Source organism: Pan troglodytes, chromosome 9 (assembly GCF_028858775.2).
Source record: "Pan troglodytes isolate AG18354 chromosome 9, NHGRI_mPanTro3-v2.0_pri, whole genome shotgun sequence".
Lineage (NCBI taxonomy): Eukaryota > Metazoa > Chordata > Mammalia > Primates > Hominidae > Pan > Pan troglodytes.
Genome location: NC_072407.2, coordinates 64,188,243 through 64,207,927, shown reverse-complemented (window position 1 = coordinate 64,207,927; position 19,685 = coordinate 64,188,243). Strand labels below are relative to the sequence as shown.

The window sequence follows — 19,685 nt, the reverse complement described above, 5'->3', positions numbered from 1 at the left end:
GAGGTGGGGGTATCTCCTGAGCTTAGGATGTTGAGGCTGCAGTGAGCCGACATCATGCCACTACACTGCAGCCTGGGCGACAGAGTGAGACCCCTGTCTCAAAACAAAAAAGGGGTGGGGAAGCAGTAACAAGCACAGGTGTCCTCAGCCCATGGATGGCAGCGCCCGCCTCCACGCGCCAGTGCCCTCCTGCTCCCCTACCTCCCCCTTGGCCACCCCTGGCCATCCCCAGCCCTGCAGCGCCGAGGGCGGAGGAGAGGCCACCCGCCCCCAGCAGAGGGCTCCGCGAGAGCTGCAGCGGCGGTGGGGGCCCCGCAGAGATTGGGGCCCATGGTTTGAAGACTGTTCACAGGCACCCCGAGACAGCGTCCCCCCTCTGGGCGCACTGGATTTGACGTTGCAGGACGCGCGGCTGGAAGCCCCCCAGGCCCCGCTGCTCACAGACCGGGACTCCGCCTCCGGTTCCCGAGGGCGTGGCGAGGCGCTGCGGGACGCCCAACAGGTGCGTGTTGTGTCCCCAGGCCCCGCGCTCCGGGCGGAGTCAAGAGCCTGGAAGCCGGCAGCCCGGGGAAAGGGGGCGGGACGGTGCCCCGGGGCAGGGCTGGGTGGCGGCCGCTGTCCTCCCGGGAGGGGCGGGCCGCCTCGACGCCGCCCTCCCTGGCGGCCAATGGAGACCGAGGCCCCGCGCCTGGATTGGAGCGGACGCGGGGGGTCAGCCAGCCTTGGGGGCCGGGGCCTGGCCGGGGGCGGGGGGGCAGGCGAGGCGAGGCGGGCGCCGTCCGCGCGGTTATAAGGCGGGGAGTTCCCTGCGCCGCGAGCCGGGAGGCGCACGCTCGCTCGTACGGCGGCCGCGGCGGCAGGGCGGGGCCGGAGCAGCGGGCGGCGGCGGCGGAGGCGGCGCCCGGGAGCGCTCTTCGCTTCCCTCGGGGTCTTGCTCGGACCTCGGCCACCGCCTGGGATCCCCAGGACTCGTGCGTGCAGCATGGGCGGCGTCGGGGAGCCGGGACCGCGGGAGGGACCCGCGCAGCCGGGGGCGCCGCTGCCCACCTTCTGCTGGGAGCAGATCCGCGCGCACGACCAGCCCGGCGACAAGTGGCTGGTCATCGAGCGCCGCGTCTACGACATCAGCCGCTGGGCACAGCGGCACCCAGGGGGCAGCCGCCTCATCGGCCACCACGGCGCTGAGGACGCCACGGTAAGGAAGCCGTAAGGAAGCCACCCACCGGCGGGTGGAGCCTGGAGCTCGGTCGTGGGCGTGATGTCCCGCTCCACCTGTGGGGCCTTAGCATCCTCCCTCCCCTCGCTGACCTTTGACCTCCACGCCGGGACCCAGAGTTGGGGTGGACTAGCCAGGGCCAGATGTGGGGTAGGGAGGGCAGTTCCCTGCGTGGAGGACCCGCAGCTGTCCACGGAGCAGGTCTGCGGGGGAGGAGGGGGCCTCAGAGGTGGGTGTGTCATGCTGCAGAGCCTGCCCTGGGTGAGGGGCTGCCCTGTTGCTCCCAGGTCCCTGTTTCAGTTCTGGGTCCCCATGCTGGGTGCTTGCTGAGTGCTAGGCGTAGGGCAGGGCAGGGTCCCCAGGGGCCGGTAAGGACATGCCATTAGAGGCTGGGGGCTGGGCCGGCCTGAGGTCTGTGGCTTTCCCAAGAGCTTCTGTAAAGGGCTCAGGGACAGTGACTCACCTCTCCGGGCTAGCAGCTGCACGTGGGAGGGCTTTGCCAGCCAGGCTGGGTGGGCCTCTCCTGGAAGCACAGTCACCCCAGGAACAGGCTGGCCCCTGGGGACCCCAACTTCCCAATCCCAGCCCCTGTCTAGACAGGGAGGGATGTAGCCTGGCCCCAGGGTACTGTCTGGCTGGAGTCCAGTGGTGGAGCAGCCCGACCAGCCCCTTTTCCTTAGTTACCCACCTGCATAATAGGGGTTGGGGCCACGATGCCCTGTCTTTGACCCTCCAAATTTCTAGGTTGGCCACACTGGGTATCAGGAAGGTCTTCAAGACCCGAGGACATGAATCCTGAATGCTGGCTCTTTGGGCAGCAGCGGAGGTTCTGTCCAGTCCCAGGACTGTCGGCGTCCCTCTTGCCAGGGCCACCTGCTCTCTGCCGATTGCCATCTCCAGCATGTTGGACAATCTTCACTGGACTCTTTGAGGAAGAAAGCCCCTCTTTTCTCCTTCCACCCCATGAAGCTGAGGAGTGAGAATAAGAATCCTCCTGAAATTCTAAAAAAAAAAAAAAAGAGAGAACGCCTTGTCCGTGGCTGTTCAGGCGCCAGACGCTGGCCCGAGGGGACAGCACAGCCGTGGGATGAAGCAGCCCGGGGGCAGTATTTGCGCGTGCAGGTGTTTGCATGTCTGGGTGAGTGGTGTGTGTGCCTGCCTTTCTGCCAGGGCGTGGCGAGGTGAGGGGCACGGCTTCTCCCCAAAGGCCTGGCTGAGCCCTGGCCTCCCTTCAAGGAGTCTTGTGGATGCCTGCTCTGGTCTTTTTTTTTTTTTTAAGTATCTATTTTATTTATTATTATTTGTTTAAAAATAGAGACAGGGTCTCACTATGTTGCTCGGGCTGGTCTCAAAGTCCTGGGTTCAAGCATTCCTCCTGCCTCAGCCTCCGAAAGTTCTGAGATTACAGGCATGAGCCACCACTCCCGGCCTGCTCTAGTCTTTTGTAACCTAGAGGACAGTATGGATACAGAAAACTTTACTCCCCACCAACCGCCGGAGACAGAGTCTTGCTCTGCCACCCAGACTGGAGTGCAGTGGCGCCATCTTGGCTCACTGCAACCTCCGCCTCCCAGGTTCAAGCGATTCTCCTGCCTCAGCCTCCCGAGTAGCTGGGATTACGGGCACGCGCCACCACGCCCGGCATATTGTATTTTTAGTAGAGACGGGGTTTCACCATGTTGGCCAAGCTGGTCTCGAACTCCTGACCTCGTGATCCACCCACCTCGGCCTCCCAAAGTGCTGGGATTACAGGTGTGAGCCACCACACCCGGCTGGGATACAGAAAGCTTTTATTTCATCACTGTTTCCTGCCTGGTGCCAGGCCCATGCTGGGGTTCCTCCCAAGTGGAATTACTGACTTAACATTTAGCTTCGGATCCTGAGACTTCCATCACACAGTTTTCTCATTGATTCGCAGCCAATAATATCTGTTTTAAAAACATCTCAGGCCGAGCGCGTTGGCTCACACCTGTAATCCCAGCACTTTGGGAGGCTGAGGTGGGCAGATCACCTGAGGTCGGGAGTTTGAGACCAGCCTGACCAACATGGAGAAACCCTGTCTCTTCTTAAAAAATACAAAATTAGCCAGGCGTGGTGGCGCATGCCTGTAATCCCAGCACTTTGGGAGGCTGAGGCAGGAGAATCGCTTGAACCCAGGAGACGGAGGTTCCGGTGAGCTGAGATCGCGCCATTGCACTCCAGCCTGGGCAACAAGAGCAAAACTCCGTCTCAAACAAACCAACAAAAAACATCTCTCTGCTCCTTGGGGCCGGGTGCCAGCTCTGCTATTGGAGGCACTGAGCGACCTTGAAGCAGGCATGTCACTCCTCTGTGCCCCAGTTTACTCATCTGTAAAGTGGGGAGAGCTGGGGCAGACAGTGAGCTGGCTGAGGGCAGAACTGTGTCTTCTCAAGCCCATGGCCCAGGGCTGCCATGTAGTAGTTTGTATTCGGTAAATGCTGCTGGCCCCTAAGTGTGAGCGTGCCCTGCAAACTGCAGCGTACGGTGGGACAGCCCTGCATGGCTACCCGTTTCCTGGGTGACCTTACTTGGTTACGGTCCTATCTGAAGTAGGAAAGGGACACTTTAGGCTGTCTCTTAGCTCCCTCAAGGCCCCACAGCCTGGACTAGAGTTGCCAGAAATACTTGGTCCATTCAGGCCAAAGGGACTGTGAGGTTGCTGGGATGGTGCAATCACTCTTTGTCCATGATGAACCCACAGGGTAGACCAGGGGTTGGGCCAGCCCAGTGCCCTGTGTAGTTGAGCCCAGGCCCCAGGCATCCCATCCCGGGCGGTGGCCTCAGGTGGAGGTGGGGCAGCCAGTTGCCAGGGATGTGTTCCAGCGGTCACCTCTCACCAGCCCCGGCTGCCCATCAGCTGTTCTCAAGTCCAGGCAATGAAGCCTTCCTGCCAGGAAATTCCCAGAGTTTCTGTGCCATGAAGTCAGCCTGTGGCCATCTTGGGACACAAGGCCGGGTGCCCTGGGGAGAGTACTCTGGGCCCTTGGCCAGGTTTGTCTGAGAGTCATAGGCAGCCTGATACTAGTGGAGCCAGCCAGGGAGGGATGAGGCCCAGCCGCTGCTGGCCATAAGTATATAAGGGCCATGTGCTGAGCGCCTACTATGTGCCAGGTTTTGAAATCAGTACTTCATTTATTGAAACCCTCTCTTTTAATCCTCAAGGTGCCCCTATGAGGCACGTACCATTTATTGTTATTGCCACTTGACAGATGAGAAAACAGAGGCTCAGAGAGGCAAAGTGGCTTGAAATTCAGTGATTGGTCTGGGATTTGAATCCACAGCCATGTTCTTAAGGGCATGCTATGCTGCCACCTATCCTGTTTATTTCCGGCACTCATTCATTCTTCAATGTTTGACTCATTAAATCCATCAGTGAGCATCTTCTCTGTGTCATGCATGGTTCTCACCTCTGAAGATGTAGCTGTGAGCAAAACTTCTACAGGGAATGAGTTCACAGCAGAGGGATCAGCTAGAGCAAAGGCTCAGAGGTGGGACCGTGCGTCCTGTGTTCCAGGAATACAGTATGGCTGCAGCAGAGAGCAGTGGAGAGAGGGCCTGGCAGTGAGGTCTAGAGGCGGCCGGGCTGGCTCATGCTGGATGTTTGTGTCCTCGGAAGGACTTTGGCTTTATTTTAAAGAGGATGGGGAGCCCCAGAGAGCACAGCAGGGAAGCCTGGGGAGTCTGATGGACATTTAAAAGGATCCTTAATGGAGAGAGTGAAGGCAGAGCCTTCCAGAAGGGTAAGAGAAGGGAGGATGGAGACCTGCCCTCCCCCAAGGGAGGCCACTCAGAAGAGGTAGAGTGTGGCCAGGGCAGAGAGCAAGAGAGGCTGTGGACACAGGCACACTGGTCCAGTGAGAGCCATTAGACATTAGATTTAGCTTCATGTTGTCTTTAGAGAGGGAGCCAGCCTGGCCTCGCTCTATGATCTTGGACACATCCTTTCACTTCTGGGTCTCAGTTTCCCCATTAGTGTGATGAGGATGAGAATGCTTTTGTCCTGGGCACACTATGAGGGTGGTGCTGGGCACCTGGGTGCCTGGTTACCGTGGGCAACAAAGCTCTATTTGTGGGTGTGGTGAATGCATTGCCCACAGCAACTCAGGGCGGATGAGGGGTTTCCCAGCAGCCCCTGGTGCCCTTTCCGCTGAAGCCCTAACAACTGTGGGAAAATCCAAGTTCCAGCAGACCCCCTGAGCCCTCTGCCTTAGGACCCTCCTTCTAGGTGGTTCTCTGAGCCTGGCCTGAGCTGGAGGAGGGAGTGGCCAGTGCTGCAGCAGAGGCTGCTTCATAGTAATTGCAGCTAACAGTTATTGACTAGGCACTGTTGTGAGGGGTTTAGATGTGGTAACTGATTGAATTCGCCTAACAACTTTATGAGGTAAGTCCTATTGTTAGCCCATTTTGTAGATGAGGAGACTGAGTTTGAAACTGGGGGGTGTAATGGAACCTTCTCAGGACCCTTGAAGGGTAGGGCCTTCGTACTCGGGCCATGAGGGTGGGGTTTGTGTCTGGGTGGGAGCTGGGGAGGGACAGGACTAGGACTAGGCAGATCTGAGGCCACGGGAGTTGGTTGGGGGGTGGCTCCAGAGCCACTCCACTCCCTCCTACCACATTGACTGCCTTGAAAGTCCCCTAATGGCCACTCCCATGAAGTGTGACTGCTCTGGGCTCCCCGCAGGCGTTTTCTGCAAGGCCACCGCCCACCCAGGCCCCTTCCCCAGAGGGGCTACAGTGCCTTGCTCCTTCCTTGTGGGAAGAGTTGGGATTGTCTGGCGTCAGCAGGATACTGCCCCTGGGCATCCCTCCCGGTCTCTTCCTGCGGGTTTCTGATGAAACAGCCAGGCTCCAGTAGTGGAGCCAGAGGTCAGTGGTGGAGAGAGGACCAGGAGCCAGAGGGTATAGCTGCTTTGGGGCTACTGTGGGGTCAGGGACACTTGTGAGGCCAAGCGCCCTGGCTGCAGGAGCCCTCATATATATGCCCATCCTTCACCAGGACATTGAGGGGTGCTGGGGGACAGGGGTAGCTTTTTGGGGGTGTCTGCCTTCGACTTGGGCTCCGCTACACAGGCCAAATTTGGATGTCCCATGTTTAGAGCTGTGTTTCTTTGGGACCTCTTGGGGCCTCAGTTTCCTCATCTGTAAAATGGGATACTGATAGTGCTTCCCCACTGGCCTCCTCTGACGGGCGCCAGGGAGAGGATGGGACGGAGCATGGTGTGCTGGGCATGCTCCTGCTGTACCCACCCACCTGGGAGAGGAGAGAGGCAGGAATGTCCTGGGGGTGTCCTTTGAGGCATAGCCCTGTCACCCCAACATCCTACAAAGGCATGAGAAGGCAGCGAGGACAGACCCCGACCACCTGAGCCCTCAGCAGCCCTGCCACACTCCCTGCTTCACCCCCTTCCTGACTGATCTGGCACATTCTCGATTCTCCTAGGGAGTGACCAAAAATCCCTCCCTGCCCTGCTGTGTCTCTGGGGTGGAAGGAGGCTGCCAGCCCCTCCTCTCTCCCAGCCTCAGGCTTGGCCAGGACTTAACAGGCAGGCAGAGAAGCAGCTTCTCCACTCTCTTCCCTGACACCTGTAGGCCCCTCCTGCAGGCACTTACCTCTAAGTGGACTCTCAGGAGGAGGCTCATCAGGGCTGCAGGGCTCAGAAAGAGCTGGGCTGTGGAGCTCTTGCCAACCGCCAGGCCCCTTCTAAGTGCTTTAGCGCCACCGACTGCATCCTCCCAGCAGCCTTGTGAGATGGGGATTTGTGGTTCCCAGTTTACTGATGAGAAATACTGATGAGAGATGGGTGTGGTCTTGTCTGGGGCTCCCTGGCTCCTGGATAGCAGCTCAGGTTCCATCCTGGGCAGGCTGGCTCTGGGACACCCCCCCGACCAGCTGCTGTGTGGGATTCATGGTGGGGCTGGGACAGGGTGTGGGATCTTGGGGCCAACTGAGCCACTCTAGGCTTCCAGGGACCAAGGCCAGGCTGAGCTGTCTCTGTATCCTGAGAGAGCATGAACATCACAGAAGATGGGCCCGGGTTCGAATCCCAGCTCTGCCACTACTAACTGGGACCTGGGCAGGTGTCCCTTCCCGCTGAGCCTTCATTTCCTCACCAGCAAAATGGTTCGTGCCCCTGCTTTGGGGGCTGTGGAGGGTTGGCTCTTGTCTACTTGTTCATACCTGCTGTTGAGCAGCTGCTCTGTGCCGGCTCTGAGGATGCCACTGTGAACAGAGCCTGTCGCTACCTCCAGGAGCTTGTGTTTAGGGGTGCCGTTTTGATTCCAGCACTTTCACCCAGCTCTGCTTCGGTACCCGATGAGAGACGTCGAGTGCCGCTTTCCACTCGCTTGGGTGCGTGTGGGGGTTGGGGGGACAGGGCTTGGTGCACATACCCCTGGGTGGATGTTCCTGGGTGCACTTAGGGTGTGTGAGGGTGGGAACCTCCCACAGTTCCCTGAGGCTCCACTGATGAGGTCCAAGAACCGCCCTCCTGCCCCCCAGCCCAGGCTCCCAGCAGCTGGGCCCTTGGCTTCTTGAGATAGTGACTGGCCTCATGGCAAGGACCCCCGCACCCCACCTAGGAGAACTGCTGCTTCCCCTCTGTTCCAGGAGTGGCGACAAGCACAGTTTTTCGCTTTTGTTTTTGTTTTTTTCACTTGAAGTTCCGGGAAACGTGCAGAATGTGCAGGTTTGTTACATAGGTATACATGTGCCATGGTGGTTTGCTGCACCCATCAACCCCTCATCTAGGTTTTAAGCTCCATATACATTAGGCATTTGTCCTAATGCTCTCCCTCCCCTTGCCCCTCACCCGCCCAGTAGGCCCCGGTGTGTGATGTTCCCTTCCCTGTGTCCATGTGTTCTCATTGTTCAACTCTCACTTATGAGTGAGAAGAGACCTGGACTCTGATCTAACCTCAGTCAAATGGAACTGTGTGACCTTGAAGAAGTAGCTTAACCTCTCTGAGTCTTAGCTTCTGCCTGGCACCCCCATCCTTAAGGAGAGGCCCACAGAGGACCAGGTCACATGACCTCAGCCAGTTCCAGAGAAGGCTGTTCGCTTCCAGGTTTCGGCCTGAGTCCAGGCCCCTGCCCTACTCGCACTCCCTGATAGCATGAGAAGCACAGCCCCAGGGTGCCCACCCAGCTCTGAGAGCCCAGCCTGCTTCCCAGGGAACTGTCACAGCCCCACCTGTCCCTTCCCCAGCTGGAGCCCTGTCAATGGCTTTGGGGTTCTCTGACACAGCCCTGAGGGGGCTCACACTTCCCCTTATCATTGCAAGGGGTAGATCTGGCTTGAAGGCCCTGGGGCAGGCTTGGTTCTGTCCTCCCCTGTCAGTGCCTCAACAGGGCTGGCCTGGGTGAATCAGGACCAACGGGAAAGGAGGCGAGGAGACCAATCTGGACCCAAGATCCTCAGCTCAATAAGGTGGCCCCAGAACTGACATGGGGTGATAGAGGGAAGGGCTGGGAGGGAGGAGATTCTGGGGCCGCAGCCACAGCTTGCACGTTGTGCCGGGCGCGTCTGTGCGTGCCAGCTGCATCTTTGCGTACCATGTGTGCAAGGCTGTGTTTGGCTGAGTGTTCATGTGGGCCGTGATTGTGGGCATGTTTCTGAGTGTCTGAGTGATGCCTGCTGGTGTGGGCTGGTGGGTGTGTCTGCATGTGCGTGTGTGTCTGGGGAGTTTCAAAGGAGAAAGAGGGACTCGCCATCACGCTGGCTCAGCCTTAAAAAGGTAGGACATCCTGACATGTGCTGCAACATGGATGGACCTTAAGGACATTGTGCTGAGTGAAACAAGCCAGAGGCAAAGGAACAAACATGTGATTTCTCCCAGATGAGGTTTCCGGAGGAGGCAGATCTGTATGGACAGAAGGTAGCATGGTGGTTGCCGGGGCAGGGGGAGGAGAGAATGGAGAATTAGTGTTTAATGGGGACAGAGTTTCAGTTGGGGAAGGTGAAAAGGTTCTGGAGCTGGATGATGGTGATGGTTGGACAACACTGTGCATGCACTTAATACCACTGAGCTGGACACCTAAAAATGCTTACAATGGTAAATTTCATGTATATTTTACTACAATTTTTAAAAAATTGGCTGGGCGTGGTGGCTTATGCCTGTAATCCCAACACTTTGGGAGGCCAAGGCGGGAGGATTGCTTGAGCTCAGGAGTTCAACACCAGCCTGGGCAATATGGTGAAACCCCGACTCTACGAAATATACAAAAATTAGCCCGGTGTGGTGGCTTGCACCTCTAATCCCACCTACTCAGTAGGCTAAGGCACAAGAATCTCTTGAACCTGGGAGGTGGAGGTTGCAGTAAGCCGAGATCATGCCACTGCACCCCAGTCTGGGTGACAGAGCAAGACTCTGTCTCAAAAAATAAAAAATAAATAAAAAAATTAGAGGCCAGGTGTGGCTCACACCTGTACTCTCAACACTTTGGGAGGCTGAGGTGGGAGGATCGCTTGAAGTCAGGCGTTTAAGACATGCCTAGGCAACATAGTGAGACCTTGACTCTACAAAAAAATTCAAAAGTTAATGAGACATGGTGGTATGTGCCTGTAGTCCTAGCTGCTGGGGAGGCTGAGGTGGGAGGATCACTTACGACCAGGATTTCAAGGCTGCAGTGAGCTGTGATTGCATCACTGCACTCCAGCCTGGTGACAGAGTGAGGCCCTGTCTCAAAAAAATTTTTCAGTGTTTTTCTGGGCTGGGCGTGGTGGCTCATTCCTGTAATTCCAGCACTTTGGGAGGCTGAGGTGGGTGGATTGCTTGAGCCCAGGAGTTTAAGACCAGCTGGGCAACATGGCAAACCTCATCTCTACAAAAAATAAAAATAAAAAATTAGCTGGGCATGGTGGTGCACACCTGTACTAACAGCTACGAGAGAGGCTAAGGTGGGAGGATCACCTGAGCCCGGGAGGTTGAGGCTGCAGTGAGCCATGATTGCACCACTGCACTCTAGCCTGGGCGATACAGCAAGACCCTGTCTCAAAAAAAAAAAAAAAAAAAAAGGCACCCAGTGGGGTCAGTAGAGCCCCAAGAGTCTTCTTCCCTCCCAGCTCCCCTGTACACCAGCCCCAGCTCTGCAGGTAGCCGGGGGCCCAGACAGCTTCCTGGGGACCCCCAGCCTTCCCTCTGCCCCTTTTTCTACCAGTTTTGCTGCCCCTCCTTCAAGATTCATGTCCAGAGGGGGTGAGATCTGCACTTATACAGCCCCCTCCTCTGTAATGAGTGAGCCAAGTCAGCCCAGGTTATTCCAGAAGGGGCACCCTACCAGCCCCCCAGTCCCCAAGCTGCCCTGGGCCTATAAAAGCAGGCAAGGGGACCCCTAGTAGATCATGTAGGTGTTACCTCTTAGTGGGTGCTGGAGGGGCCTGAAGTGCTTTCTTCCCCCAGGGTGGTAGGAGAATGTCCTGGCAGTGACTTCAGGGCCCGCTGTCACTTCCGTTTTAAGACTCACCAGCTGGTAGGCTCATTAGCAAGAGGACAATAGGAGGCCCCTGTCCTCAGTCAGCTTTCTTCAAAGGTGTTTCCTTTAGCAACTGGGAGGCCTCCCTTCTCCAGACCCATGGGGACAACACCACCCAGCTACTGGTTCTATAGTCGAGGCTGCTGTATGGCTCTGGCTAGCCCATTCAGAGAGAGCCTCTGAAAGTACAAGGAAAAAAATCAGTCCAAGAGCTGTGAACAATTAGTGAGCCGATTACAATACCAAGACCACAGGCAGACCCGGAAGGCTAAGTGAGCCCAGGTGTGAAGTTCAAGCTTACTTTACTTCTGGGCCACTTCCTGGCTGGTCTCTTTCCCTGGCCCTTATCTTTCTCCTGGTCTGTCTTTTCTTCTCACCCCCTTTCTTTACTCTTTCTTCCTTCTCCTGCATCGTACTCCACCCCCACTCCAGCTATTACACAGAATCGCGAGAATGTTGGATTATTCATTTTATTTATTATGTTTTCTTTTTTGTAAAAATAGACAAGGTCTCACTATGTGGCCCAGGCTGGTCTTGAACTCCTGGCCTCAAGCAATCCTTGTGCCTTGGCCTCTTACAGTGCTGGGATTACAGATGTGAGCCACCATGCCTGGCCCATTTTATTTACTTTAAAAAAAAAAAATTAGGCTGGGCGCAGTGGCTCACACCTATAATTCCAGCACTTTGGGAGGCCAAGGTGGGCAGATCAACTGAGGTCAGGAGTTAAAGACCAGCTTGGCCACCTGGGGTCAGGAGTTTGAGACCAGCTACTCCGGAGGCTGAGACCGGAGAATTGCTTGAACCCAGGAGGTAGAGGTTGCAATGAACTGAGATCATGCCATTGCATGCCAGCCTGGGCAACAGAGCAAGACTGTCTCAAAAAAAGAAAAAAATTATGTTTTGTGCTCCTGCTTCCTGCTTTGTAAGTCAAATCAGTTTAACTGTTCAAGTGTCTTCCTTGCAAACCCCCAAGGACTCATGTGTGTCGCCCTTGACTGATCCCCCCACCCCGTGACCCAGTGGTCCTCAGTTCCAGGTTTTCCCACCTACCCTTCACCCACTGCTTATGTTTATAAAAATGGGGTAAATCAAATGTTCGTGACCCAGATCTTATTCTACATGCAGTGGAAACTTGTATGACTTAAGCTTTTTGGAAAAGCAGAACCTTTTTTCGTGGTTCAAGAAATCAGAGTCTTCCCGGGAGGTCTTTCTGTAAATCCAGAGCTGCAGATGTTTGACTGTGTTCAGAGAGGGGCCCTTGTGCTGGGTGAAGTGGATGGGGCACAGCAGGCAATAGGTGAAAAGCAGGACAACCTGGGGCCCTGGGAGGACCAGGGAGGGCCCATGGGCAAGGCGGACCCACTTGGTCCCATGTCTTTGACTGTTCATCAGCCGGCTGACTTCCTGTCCGCCTGTCGTCTGCTCTGCCCATCCATCCGTAGTCCTTCCGCCTGTCTCTGCTGGTTGCCACTGTGCTACTCAGCTGTGTCTGTCTGTCCGCCTGACTGTCTGCTCTCCTTCAGGATGCCTTCCGTGCCTTCCATCAAGATCTCAATTTTGTGCGCAAGTTCCTACAGCCCCTGTTGATTGGAGAGCTGGCTCCGGAAGAACCCAGCCAGGATGGACCCCTGAATGTGAGCAGAGCCCTAGGGGAGGCTCAGCCCCTGAGGGAGGGGGATGGCTGGAGGGCTGGGAGACATTGCCACATGGCCAGGAGCAGCTCCCTCGGCATTCGCCCAAGGGGATGCAGAGCCAGGGCTGAGCCTGCCCTCCCCTCCCAGGGGGCAGGCAGTTGAAAGTGAAGCTGTAGGGATGCCCTGAGAAGTCCAGGGCTCCAGATCTGGTTTAGCCAGGCACTCGTTTGGATCCCGAGGCAAGCTCCCTCCCTGTTGTCGCCCAGTGTCCCCATCAAAAGAAGGATTTTGATGAACTGATTTCTCTCCTGGCTGTAGCGTCTTACCCACCCCATACCTTTTGGGAGGGAGAGGAGGCTTCACCACCAGCCAGTGCTCCAGCTCACACCCCGGGCTGGGTACTGTTGTCACTTCATTCCCCTTTGCCCACACCCCTTGGGCCTGGCGATGGGAGGAGCGGCTGGGGCTCCAGGAGAATGGGGGTGGGGAGGAATTTCTTCCTTGGCTGATCGGCCCCTCTGCTATGGCAGGCGCAGCTGGTCGAGGACTTCCGAGCCCTGCACCAGGCAGCCGAGGACATGAAGCTGTTTGATGCCAGTCCCACCTTCTTTGCTTTCCTACTGGGCCACATCCTGGCCATGGAGGTGCTGGCCTGGCTCCTCATCTACCTCCTGGGTCCTGGCTGGGTGCCCAGTGCCCTGGCCGCCTTCATCCTGGCCATCTCTCAGGTGACCCCAGTTCTGTGTTGCAGCCACCTTAACTGCCCAACAGACGTGGGCCCCCATGCATCTGGGCATTGTGAACATATTTGCTAAATGAATGAATGGACCTATGAAAGGATGAATGGATGAATAAACAGATGAATGAGTGAACAGTCTGAAGGCCCATCAGGCATGTCTGTGGGTCAAGCTGCATTCCAGATGAGCCAAGAAGTTCCTTCTTGAACAGATTCCGATCAAGCACAGGGCCACTGAGCCAGAGGCTGCTGCCCTGCAGCTTCATGACACTTACGAGCCCCTCCACCTCCCTGGGACTCAGTTCTCATCTGTAAAAAGAGGACACTGGCCCACAAGGGTCTTGAAATGGAGCATTAGCACGGGGGTACCCTGCAAGCTGAAAGGATTCACTGGGGCCCCAGGCCCTGGCGGGCTCCGTCCTTCCCAACAGCTTCTGACCCTGCCTCTCTCCCCAGGCTCAGTCCTGGTGTCTGCAGCATGACCTGGGCCATGCCTCCATCTTCAAGAAGTCCTGGTGGAACCACGTGGCCCAGAAGTTCGTGATGGGGCAGCTAAAGGTGAGGGTGGGTTGGGTGGTCAGCCAGGTGCTGGGTGGCGCTGGGTCTGCCCAAGTGTGTGGGCACAGTCGGGGGCACAGCCTGCCCTGAGAGCCCCCTCGTCCTCCACAGGGCTTCTCCGCCCACTGGTGGAACTTCCGCCACTTCCAGCACCACGCCAAGCCCAACATCTTCCACAAAGACCCAGATGTGACGGTGGCGCCCGTCTTCCTCCTGGGGGAGTCATCCGTCGAGGTGGGTGGGGAGGGACGTGGACACCCTCTGGCTGGGCCTGCAGCTGAGGGGGAGCTAATGCACTGGGTCCCCACTCTGCCCCTGACCTAGTCCCTGATCTGGCCTCCACTCTGGCTGGGCCAAGCTCTGCCCCCGTGTCTTTCCTTCCCACCTCCCAACCTGCTGGGGAAGACCAACCCGCTTGCTAGAATCTAGAGTTGCCTTTGACCCTTGGCCCCAGCCAGCCCCGTGACCTTGCCCGGGAGAAGGAGGTGGCCTGGAGAGCTGCTGTCTCCAGCCGCCGCCTGTCTCCACAGTATGGCAAGAAGAAACGCAGATACCTACCCTACAACCAGCAGCACCTGTACTTCTTCCTGAGTGAGTGTCCATCTGTCCTTCTGGGGTGGGGGAGTGCCTGAGCCTGCACTGTCCTCCCTGCTGTCCTGGACCACTCCCAGCCACTTCCTGGGGCGGGGCACGCCTGTCAAGTCTCCCTGGTCATGGCATCCTCCCAGCCTCTGCAGTCTGTACACACTCTCCCAGCAGCATGCCTTTGCCCCAGCTGTCTCCCGTGCCTGGGACACCTTGCAGCCACGGGCCATCACAGCCCTGCTGGGAGCTTCCCCAAGCCCCACGTAGAATTTCTTCTTGCCCTCACTAGAGTGGTCCGGAGCCCTAGAGTCTTTGGGCAGTTGTTGGGGCGGACAGAGTGAGGACTCAAGTCTGGCCCTGACTTGCGGTGAAGGGTGGTGGGAGGTGGTGGGGTAAGGGCAGCCTGGGGAGGCTTGGACACAGAGTTGGGGGTGATATGGGGTCATTCAGCTGGATGTGACCAGCACCAACGTCCCAGGGGCATTCCTGGAGTAACAGAGCCCCTCACTCTGCTGCCCACTCACCTTGGCAGCCCAGCCCCACTCCTGAACACTCTCATGCCCCTTCTTGCAGTCGGCCCGCCGCTGCTCACCCTGGTGAACTTTGAAGTGGAAAATCTGGCGTACATGCTGGTGTGCATGCAGTGGGCGGTGAGTGGGGTTGCCCAGGACCCCGGGCATACGGCTGCCGTGGCAGGAGGTGGTGCCTCGGGGGACAGTACCTGCCCATGAAGGCAAACAGGGTGCACATGTGCGTGCAACAGTGTGGCTCACATGTGTGCGTGCAACAGTGTGGCTCACGTGTGCGCGCAGCAGGAGAGCGAGTGTGCCCGTGACTGTACGTGTGGTGGTGGGGGGGTTGAGGAACGGGGGGTGTGTGGGTCTCTCTCGGTGAGGGTGTCTTCCCAGGAGGAGTTGCTGGGCCGACTCTGCCAGGCATCTGTGTCCCTGGCAGGGTCTTCCCCAACACACCCTGCATGACACCTTCGTCACTAAAATCAGCCTCGTGAGCTGGCAGGGCAAGGACCCTGTTCCTTTACTCAGCTGAGAAAACCAGAGAGGGTGGTGGCCTGTCCTGGGCTCTGAGGCAAATCAGGCAGAAGGGTTGGATGCCTGAGGTCCTCCTCCCACCCACCAGGCCTCCAGACCTCCGGGCACCTGGAGACCTCTCGGTATCGCCTCTGCCCTCCTCTGCAGGATTTGCTCTGGGCCGCCAGCTTCTATGCCCGCTTCTTCTTATCCTACCTCCCCTTCTACGGCGTCCCTGGGGTGCTGCTCTTCTTTGTTGCTGTCAGGTATGGCAGGGAGTGGCGAGGTCACACACAGGCGACAGGTGACCCCACTGCACCCCCCCACCAGAGCTTCCCTTTTCCCGTCTGCAGAATGGGGCCAGTGGCACTGCCTCCCTGGCTTGCTGGCGGAATCACATAAACACAAGCATGGCAGGAGCCCAGGGTCGGTGGGTTTAGGGAGCGTGGCCTGGCTTGTAAGTGGCCTGGTGGGTGTCGGAGCTGCTCTGGGCTCAGCCTCACAGTGGACACTGCTCCATTCAGATTCTTTAAACACTGGCAAGGGGGCGATGGCCACAATCCTATTGTACAGATAAGGAAGTCAAGGCCACTTGGGGACAGCTGCTCTCCAGCCTCCACTCAGGGTGCCTAAGTGGTGAGCTGGACCTAGGGCAGTGCCCGAGCCTCCCCACAGGGTCCTGGAAAGCCACTGGTTCGTGTGGATCACACAGATGAACCACATCCCCAAGGAGATCGGCCACGAGAAGCACCGGGACTGGGTCAGCTCTCAGGTGGGCAGCAGGGGTGGGGCCCATCCTGGGTGGGGTGGGGGGTCCCAGCTAGGAGCCAGATGGCAAAGCAGGGATGAGGCCCTGACGGGGCTGCCAGGTGGGGGATGGTGCCGTGGGGTCAGGGATCTGCAACGGCCTCCTCACGTGTGCCCCGCCGGCTTCCGGCAGCTGGCAGCCACCTGCAACGTGGAGCCCTCACTTTTCACCAACTGGTTCAGCGGGCACCTCAACTTCCAGATCGAGCACCAGTGAGTGTGGGTGCTGGGGGCCAGTGGGAGGTGGGGAGGGGGTCCTGGGAGGGGATCCTGGGAGGGGACCCGTGGGTGGGGCCTCTCTCTGGAATCTCCCACTTCAGGTGCCAGCATACGCTCCCCACCCCCAGCCTCTTCCCCAGGATGCCGAGACACAACTACAGCCGGGTGGCCCCGCTGGTCAAGTCGCTGTGTGCCAAGCATGGCCTCAGCTACGAAGTGAAGCCCTTCCTCACCGCGCTGGTGGACATCGTCAGGTGAGGCTGCAGCCCGGCCCCTCTGCTCTGGTGGCTTCCCCAGGGCCTATGCCTACCCTTGTCCAGGTCAGCCTCATGCTGAGCCCCCAGGGTCCCTGAGCCTTTCTGTCCACGTCCCATGCCCTTCCTCCCTTCCCCAGCCTTCACGCACACAGTGAGAATTTCTGGAGCACCTACTGCAGACTCACAAACAGCAGTGCCTGCGGTGAGCAGGTCTATGCAAACCTACCCCCAAAGGCTGAGGGAAAGAAGCTAACAGATCCAGTTTCTCAGAAGGAAACACTTAACAGGGACTCATAAACAGAAGCCATGTCTCAGGGCCGGGTGCGGTGGCTCACGCCTGTAATTCCAGCACTTGGGGAGGCTGAGGTGGGCGGATCACTTGAGGTCAGGAGTTCGAGACCAGCCTGGCCAACATGGTGAAACCCCGTCTCTACTTAAAAAAAAAAAAAAAAAAAAAAAAAATTAGCTGGGTGTGGTGGCAGGTGCCCGTAATCCCAGCTACTTGGGAGGCTGAGGGAGGAGAATCACTTGAACTCGCAGGGGCGGAGGTTGCAGTGAGCTGAGATTGTGCCACTGCAGTCCAGCCTGGGCAACAGAGCAAGACTCTCTCAAAAACAAACAAAAAAACCATGTCTCAGGCAGCCAAGAGTTGGGACATCCCCTCACACGCCCTCTAGAAAGAACCCTCTATATAGCAAGCTTTTAGGGTGAACCCCATGCAGGTGGTTCTTATGAACCTGGTGACCACTGGAGGTTAGATAAGCGTCTACAAGAGGAGGTTATCTATGCCATGAGCTTGGCATTCAGGGTCAAGCATCGGTCATCAGACAGTTTTGCTTGAAGATGGCATTGCCCTTGTAGCAAGGCAGGCTCTAGAGAGCTTCCTGCCCTCTTGGAGCTGATGTTCCTTCCAGCAAAGGAAACAGCAAGCAATTAAAATAACAAATAAGTACATTACAGAAGATGGGCAAAAGAACAATGAAAAGCCCCTCAGGGTGGGGACAGGGGAGGGGAGGGGGGCGGCCAGGCAGGGGCGGCAGTTTCTAAATAGGTGGTAGGGTGGGCAGTATTGACAGGCTGACGTGTGAGCAGGGACAGGGAGGAGGGGAGAGGTCTCGCCACAGGGACATCTGGCAAAGAGCGTTCAGGCAGAGGGCACTTGACCCTGAATGCCAAGCTCATGGCATAGATAGCCGAGGCAGGCATGCAGGCACTCAGAGAAGGGACACGCCCGGCTTGCATCTTGGAAAGCTGCCCCTACTGGGAATGACTGGCGGGCAGGAGTCGAAGTGGAAAAGGAGAGCAGAGGACACTGCAGCCATCCAGGCGAGGGGTGATGGGGCTCAGCCCTTGTGGTCACCTTGGAGGTGGGGAACAGAGGCCAGATTCCAGGTCTTATACCTCTCCGCCTTTGTACACGCTGTTCCCCTTACTTGGTTGCCCTTCCTTCCTATGCTGGTGTTCAGATGCCCACTTCTCCTTCATGATCTCTCCCAGCCTGATGCTCTGAGCCCCTGCCATTTGGCACAGCCCTTTAGAGCGCCTGGCACAGGGCTTCCTAGCAGATTGTTGACATTTCTGGCTCCACTGCCCAATATCAGGCCCAAGATCGGGTGGGCAGGTTCCACGTCCTCTCTGTCCTTGGGTTGCAGTGCCCAGCAGGAGGCAGCAATGGAGAACTGGGTGCAGGAGGGACAGGCCCACCCAGGCTCATGCCTGGACTTGGCCTTGGCTGCCCTCCAGCTCCCCTACCCGACACCCGTCACCCGTCACCCTGGTCTAGATTCCATTCCAGAGAATGAGCATTCAGCTGTTCTCCCAACCCACCCTCCAGCCCGCATCGCTGCCTGCCCCCAGGGAAGGGAACCCACAGGGAATGGGGATCTCCGCTCACACTTACCATGGGGGATACAGGGGTGTTAGGATCTTGCAACTGAGCTCCTAACACCCACCCCCACTGCCACCCCCACCTCCCAGGTCCCTGAAGAAGTCTGGTGACATCTGGCTGGACGCCTACCTCCATCAGTGAAGGCAACACCCAGGCGGGCAGAGAAGGGCTCAGGGCACCAGCAACCAAGCCAGCCCCCGGCGGGATCGATACCCCCACCCCTCCACTGGCCAGCCTGGGGGTGCCCTGCCTGCCCTCCTGGTACTGTTGTCTTCCCCTCGGCCCCCTCACATGTGTATTCAGCAGCCCTATGGCCTCGGCTCTGGGCCTGATGGGACAGGGGTAGAGGGAAGGTGAGCATAGCACATTTTCCTAGAGCGAGAATTGGGGGAAAGCTGTTATTTTTATATTAAAATACATTCAGATGTATTATGGAGTGAAGTGGTGAATTTGCATGAGTTTTGAAGCTGGGGTCTGCCCAGACTCCCCAACAGCATTCAGGCCCTCGGCCATCAATGTGTGTGTTGGGGCCGGCGGCGGGGTTGAGGGGGAGCGCTAAGGAGCTCCCTTCAGCTCTAGATGCCCTGGGCCTGGGAGCCCAGGGATGCCTGGACTCGGACCTGCCCGAGGGCCTATTCACTTCCTATTCATGCTGGGCTTCAAGTCACTTGACGCTTCTGCATGGTGGGATGAGCGGGCCCAGCAGATGAGGACCCAGGGCTGGGGGCCATGTCTGCGGACGCTCCTGGACATGGACTGGGAAAGACGGTTGTGCCTCTTGACCTGCACTGGCCTCCCACGGCCCTCCATGATGGGGGGCCTGAAAGGGCCCCGCGCCGCGGGCCACCTGCTGATCTTAGCACCACACCTGGCATCACACCAGTGGTGGTGGTGCAGCCTGTGCCCGGTGGCCCAAGGAGGCAACGTCGATCTCCCTCAAGCCCACCTGGGACCAGGTGCTTGTCTGTAGTTACTGCAGTGAATAGGCTGGACCCCCGAGGCATGGCCATTCCTGTCCCTGAGTCCCTGGAGTCGGGTCTTAGGCTCCTTGTCTGGCAGTGGGCTGGACTGTGCCTGTGGGTTTCGGACAGTTCTGGGGAGGGCTTTGAGTTGCCTCTTGGGGCACCCAGAATTGGGAAGAAGATCTGGCTGGACCAATCAGTCCCCAGCATCCACACAGCCTGACAGCTCCAAGCTGAGCTGAGGGTTTCATCTGAAGTGTCGGCAGCTTGAAAAAGAAAGCTGAGTGAGGATTTCTATGAGG

The 19,685-nt window shown here is 57.7% G+C and overlaps 1 protein-coding gene across 5 annotated transcripts; it reads left to right on the top strand.

Moving 5' to 3' along the window:
• The first annotated feature begins 136 nt into the window (after positions 1 to 136).
• FADS3 (fatty acid desaturase 3) lies at positions 137 to 18,850 on the top strand. Of its 5 annotated transcripts, none has more exons than XM_016921040.1 (12): positions 137 to 502; positions 12,233 to 12,343; positions 12,874 to 13,071; positions 13,536 to 13,637; positions 13,749 to 13,871; positions 14,168 to 14,228; positions 14,796 to 14,872; positions 15,419 to 15,516; positions 15,926 to 16,022; positions 16,191 to 16,270; positions 16,405 to 16,530; positions 18,511 to 18,850. In XM_016921040.1, the coding sequence occupies exons 1-12, from the start codon at positions 152 to 154 to the stop codon at positions 18,560 to 18,562; spliced, it is 1,476 nt and encodes a 491-aa protein (XP_016776529.1). In that variant the 5' UTR covers positions 137 to 151; the 3' UTR covers positions 18,563 to 18,850. The 5 variants fall into 5 exon arrangements, with proteins under 5 accessions (XP_016776529.1, XP_054518308.1, XP_508484.2 ...); XM_054662333.1 differs by having other exon boundaries at positions 16,378 to 16,530; XM_508484.7 differs by lacking the exon at positions 137 to 502 and adding an exon at positions 816 to 1,195.
• Positions 18,851 to 19,685: the final 835 nt, after the last annotated feature.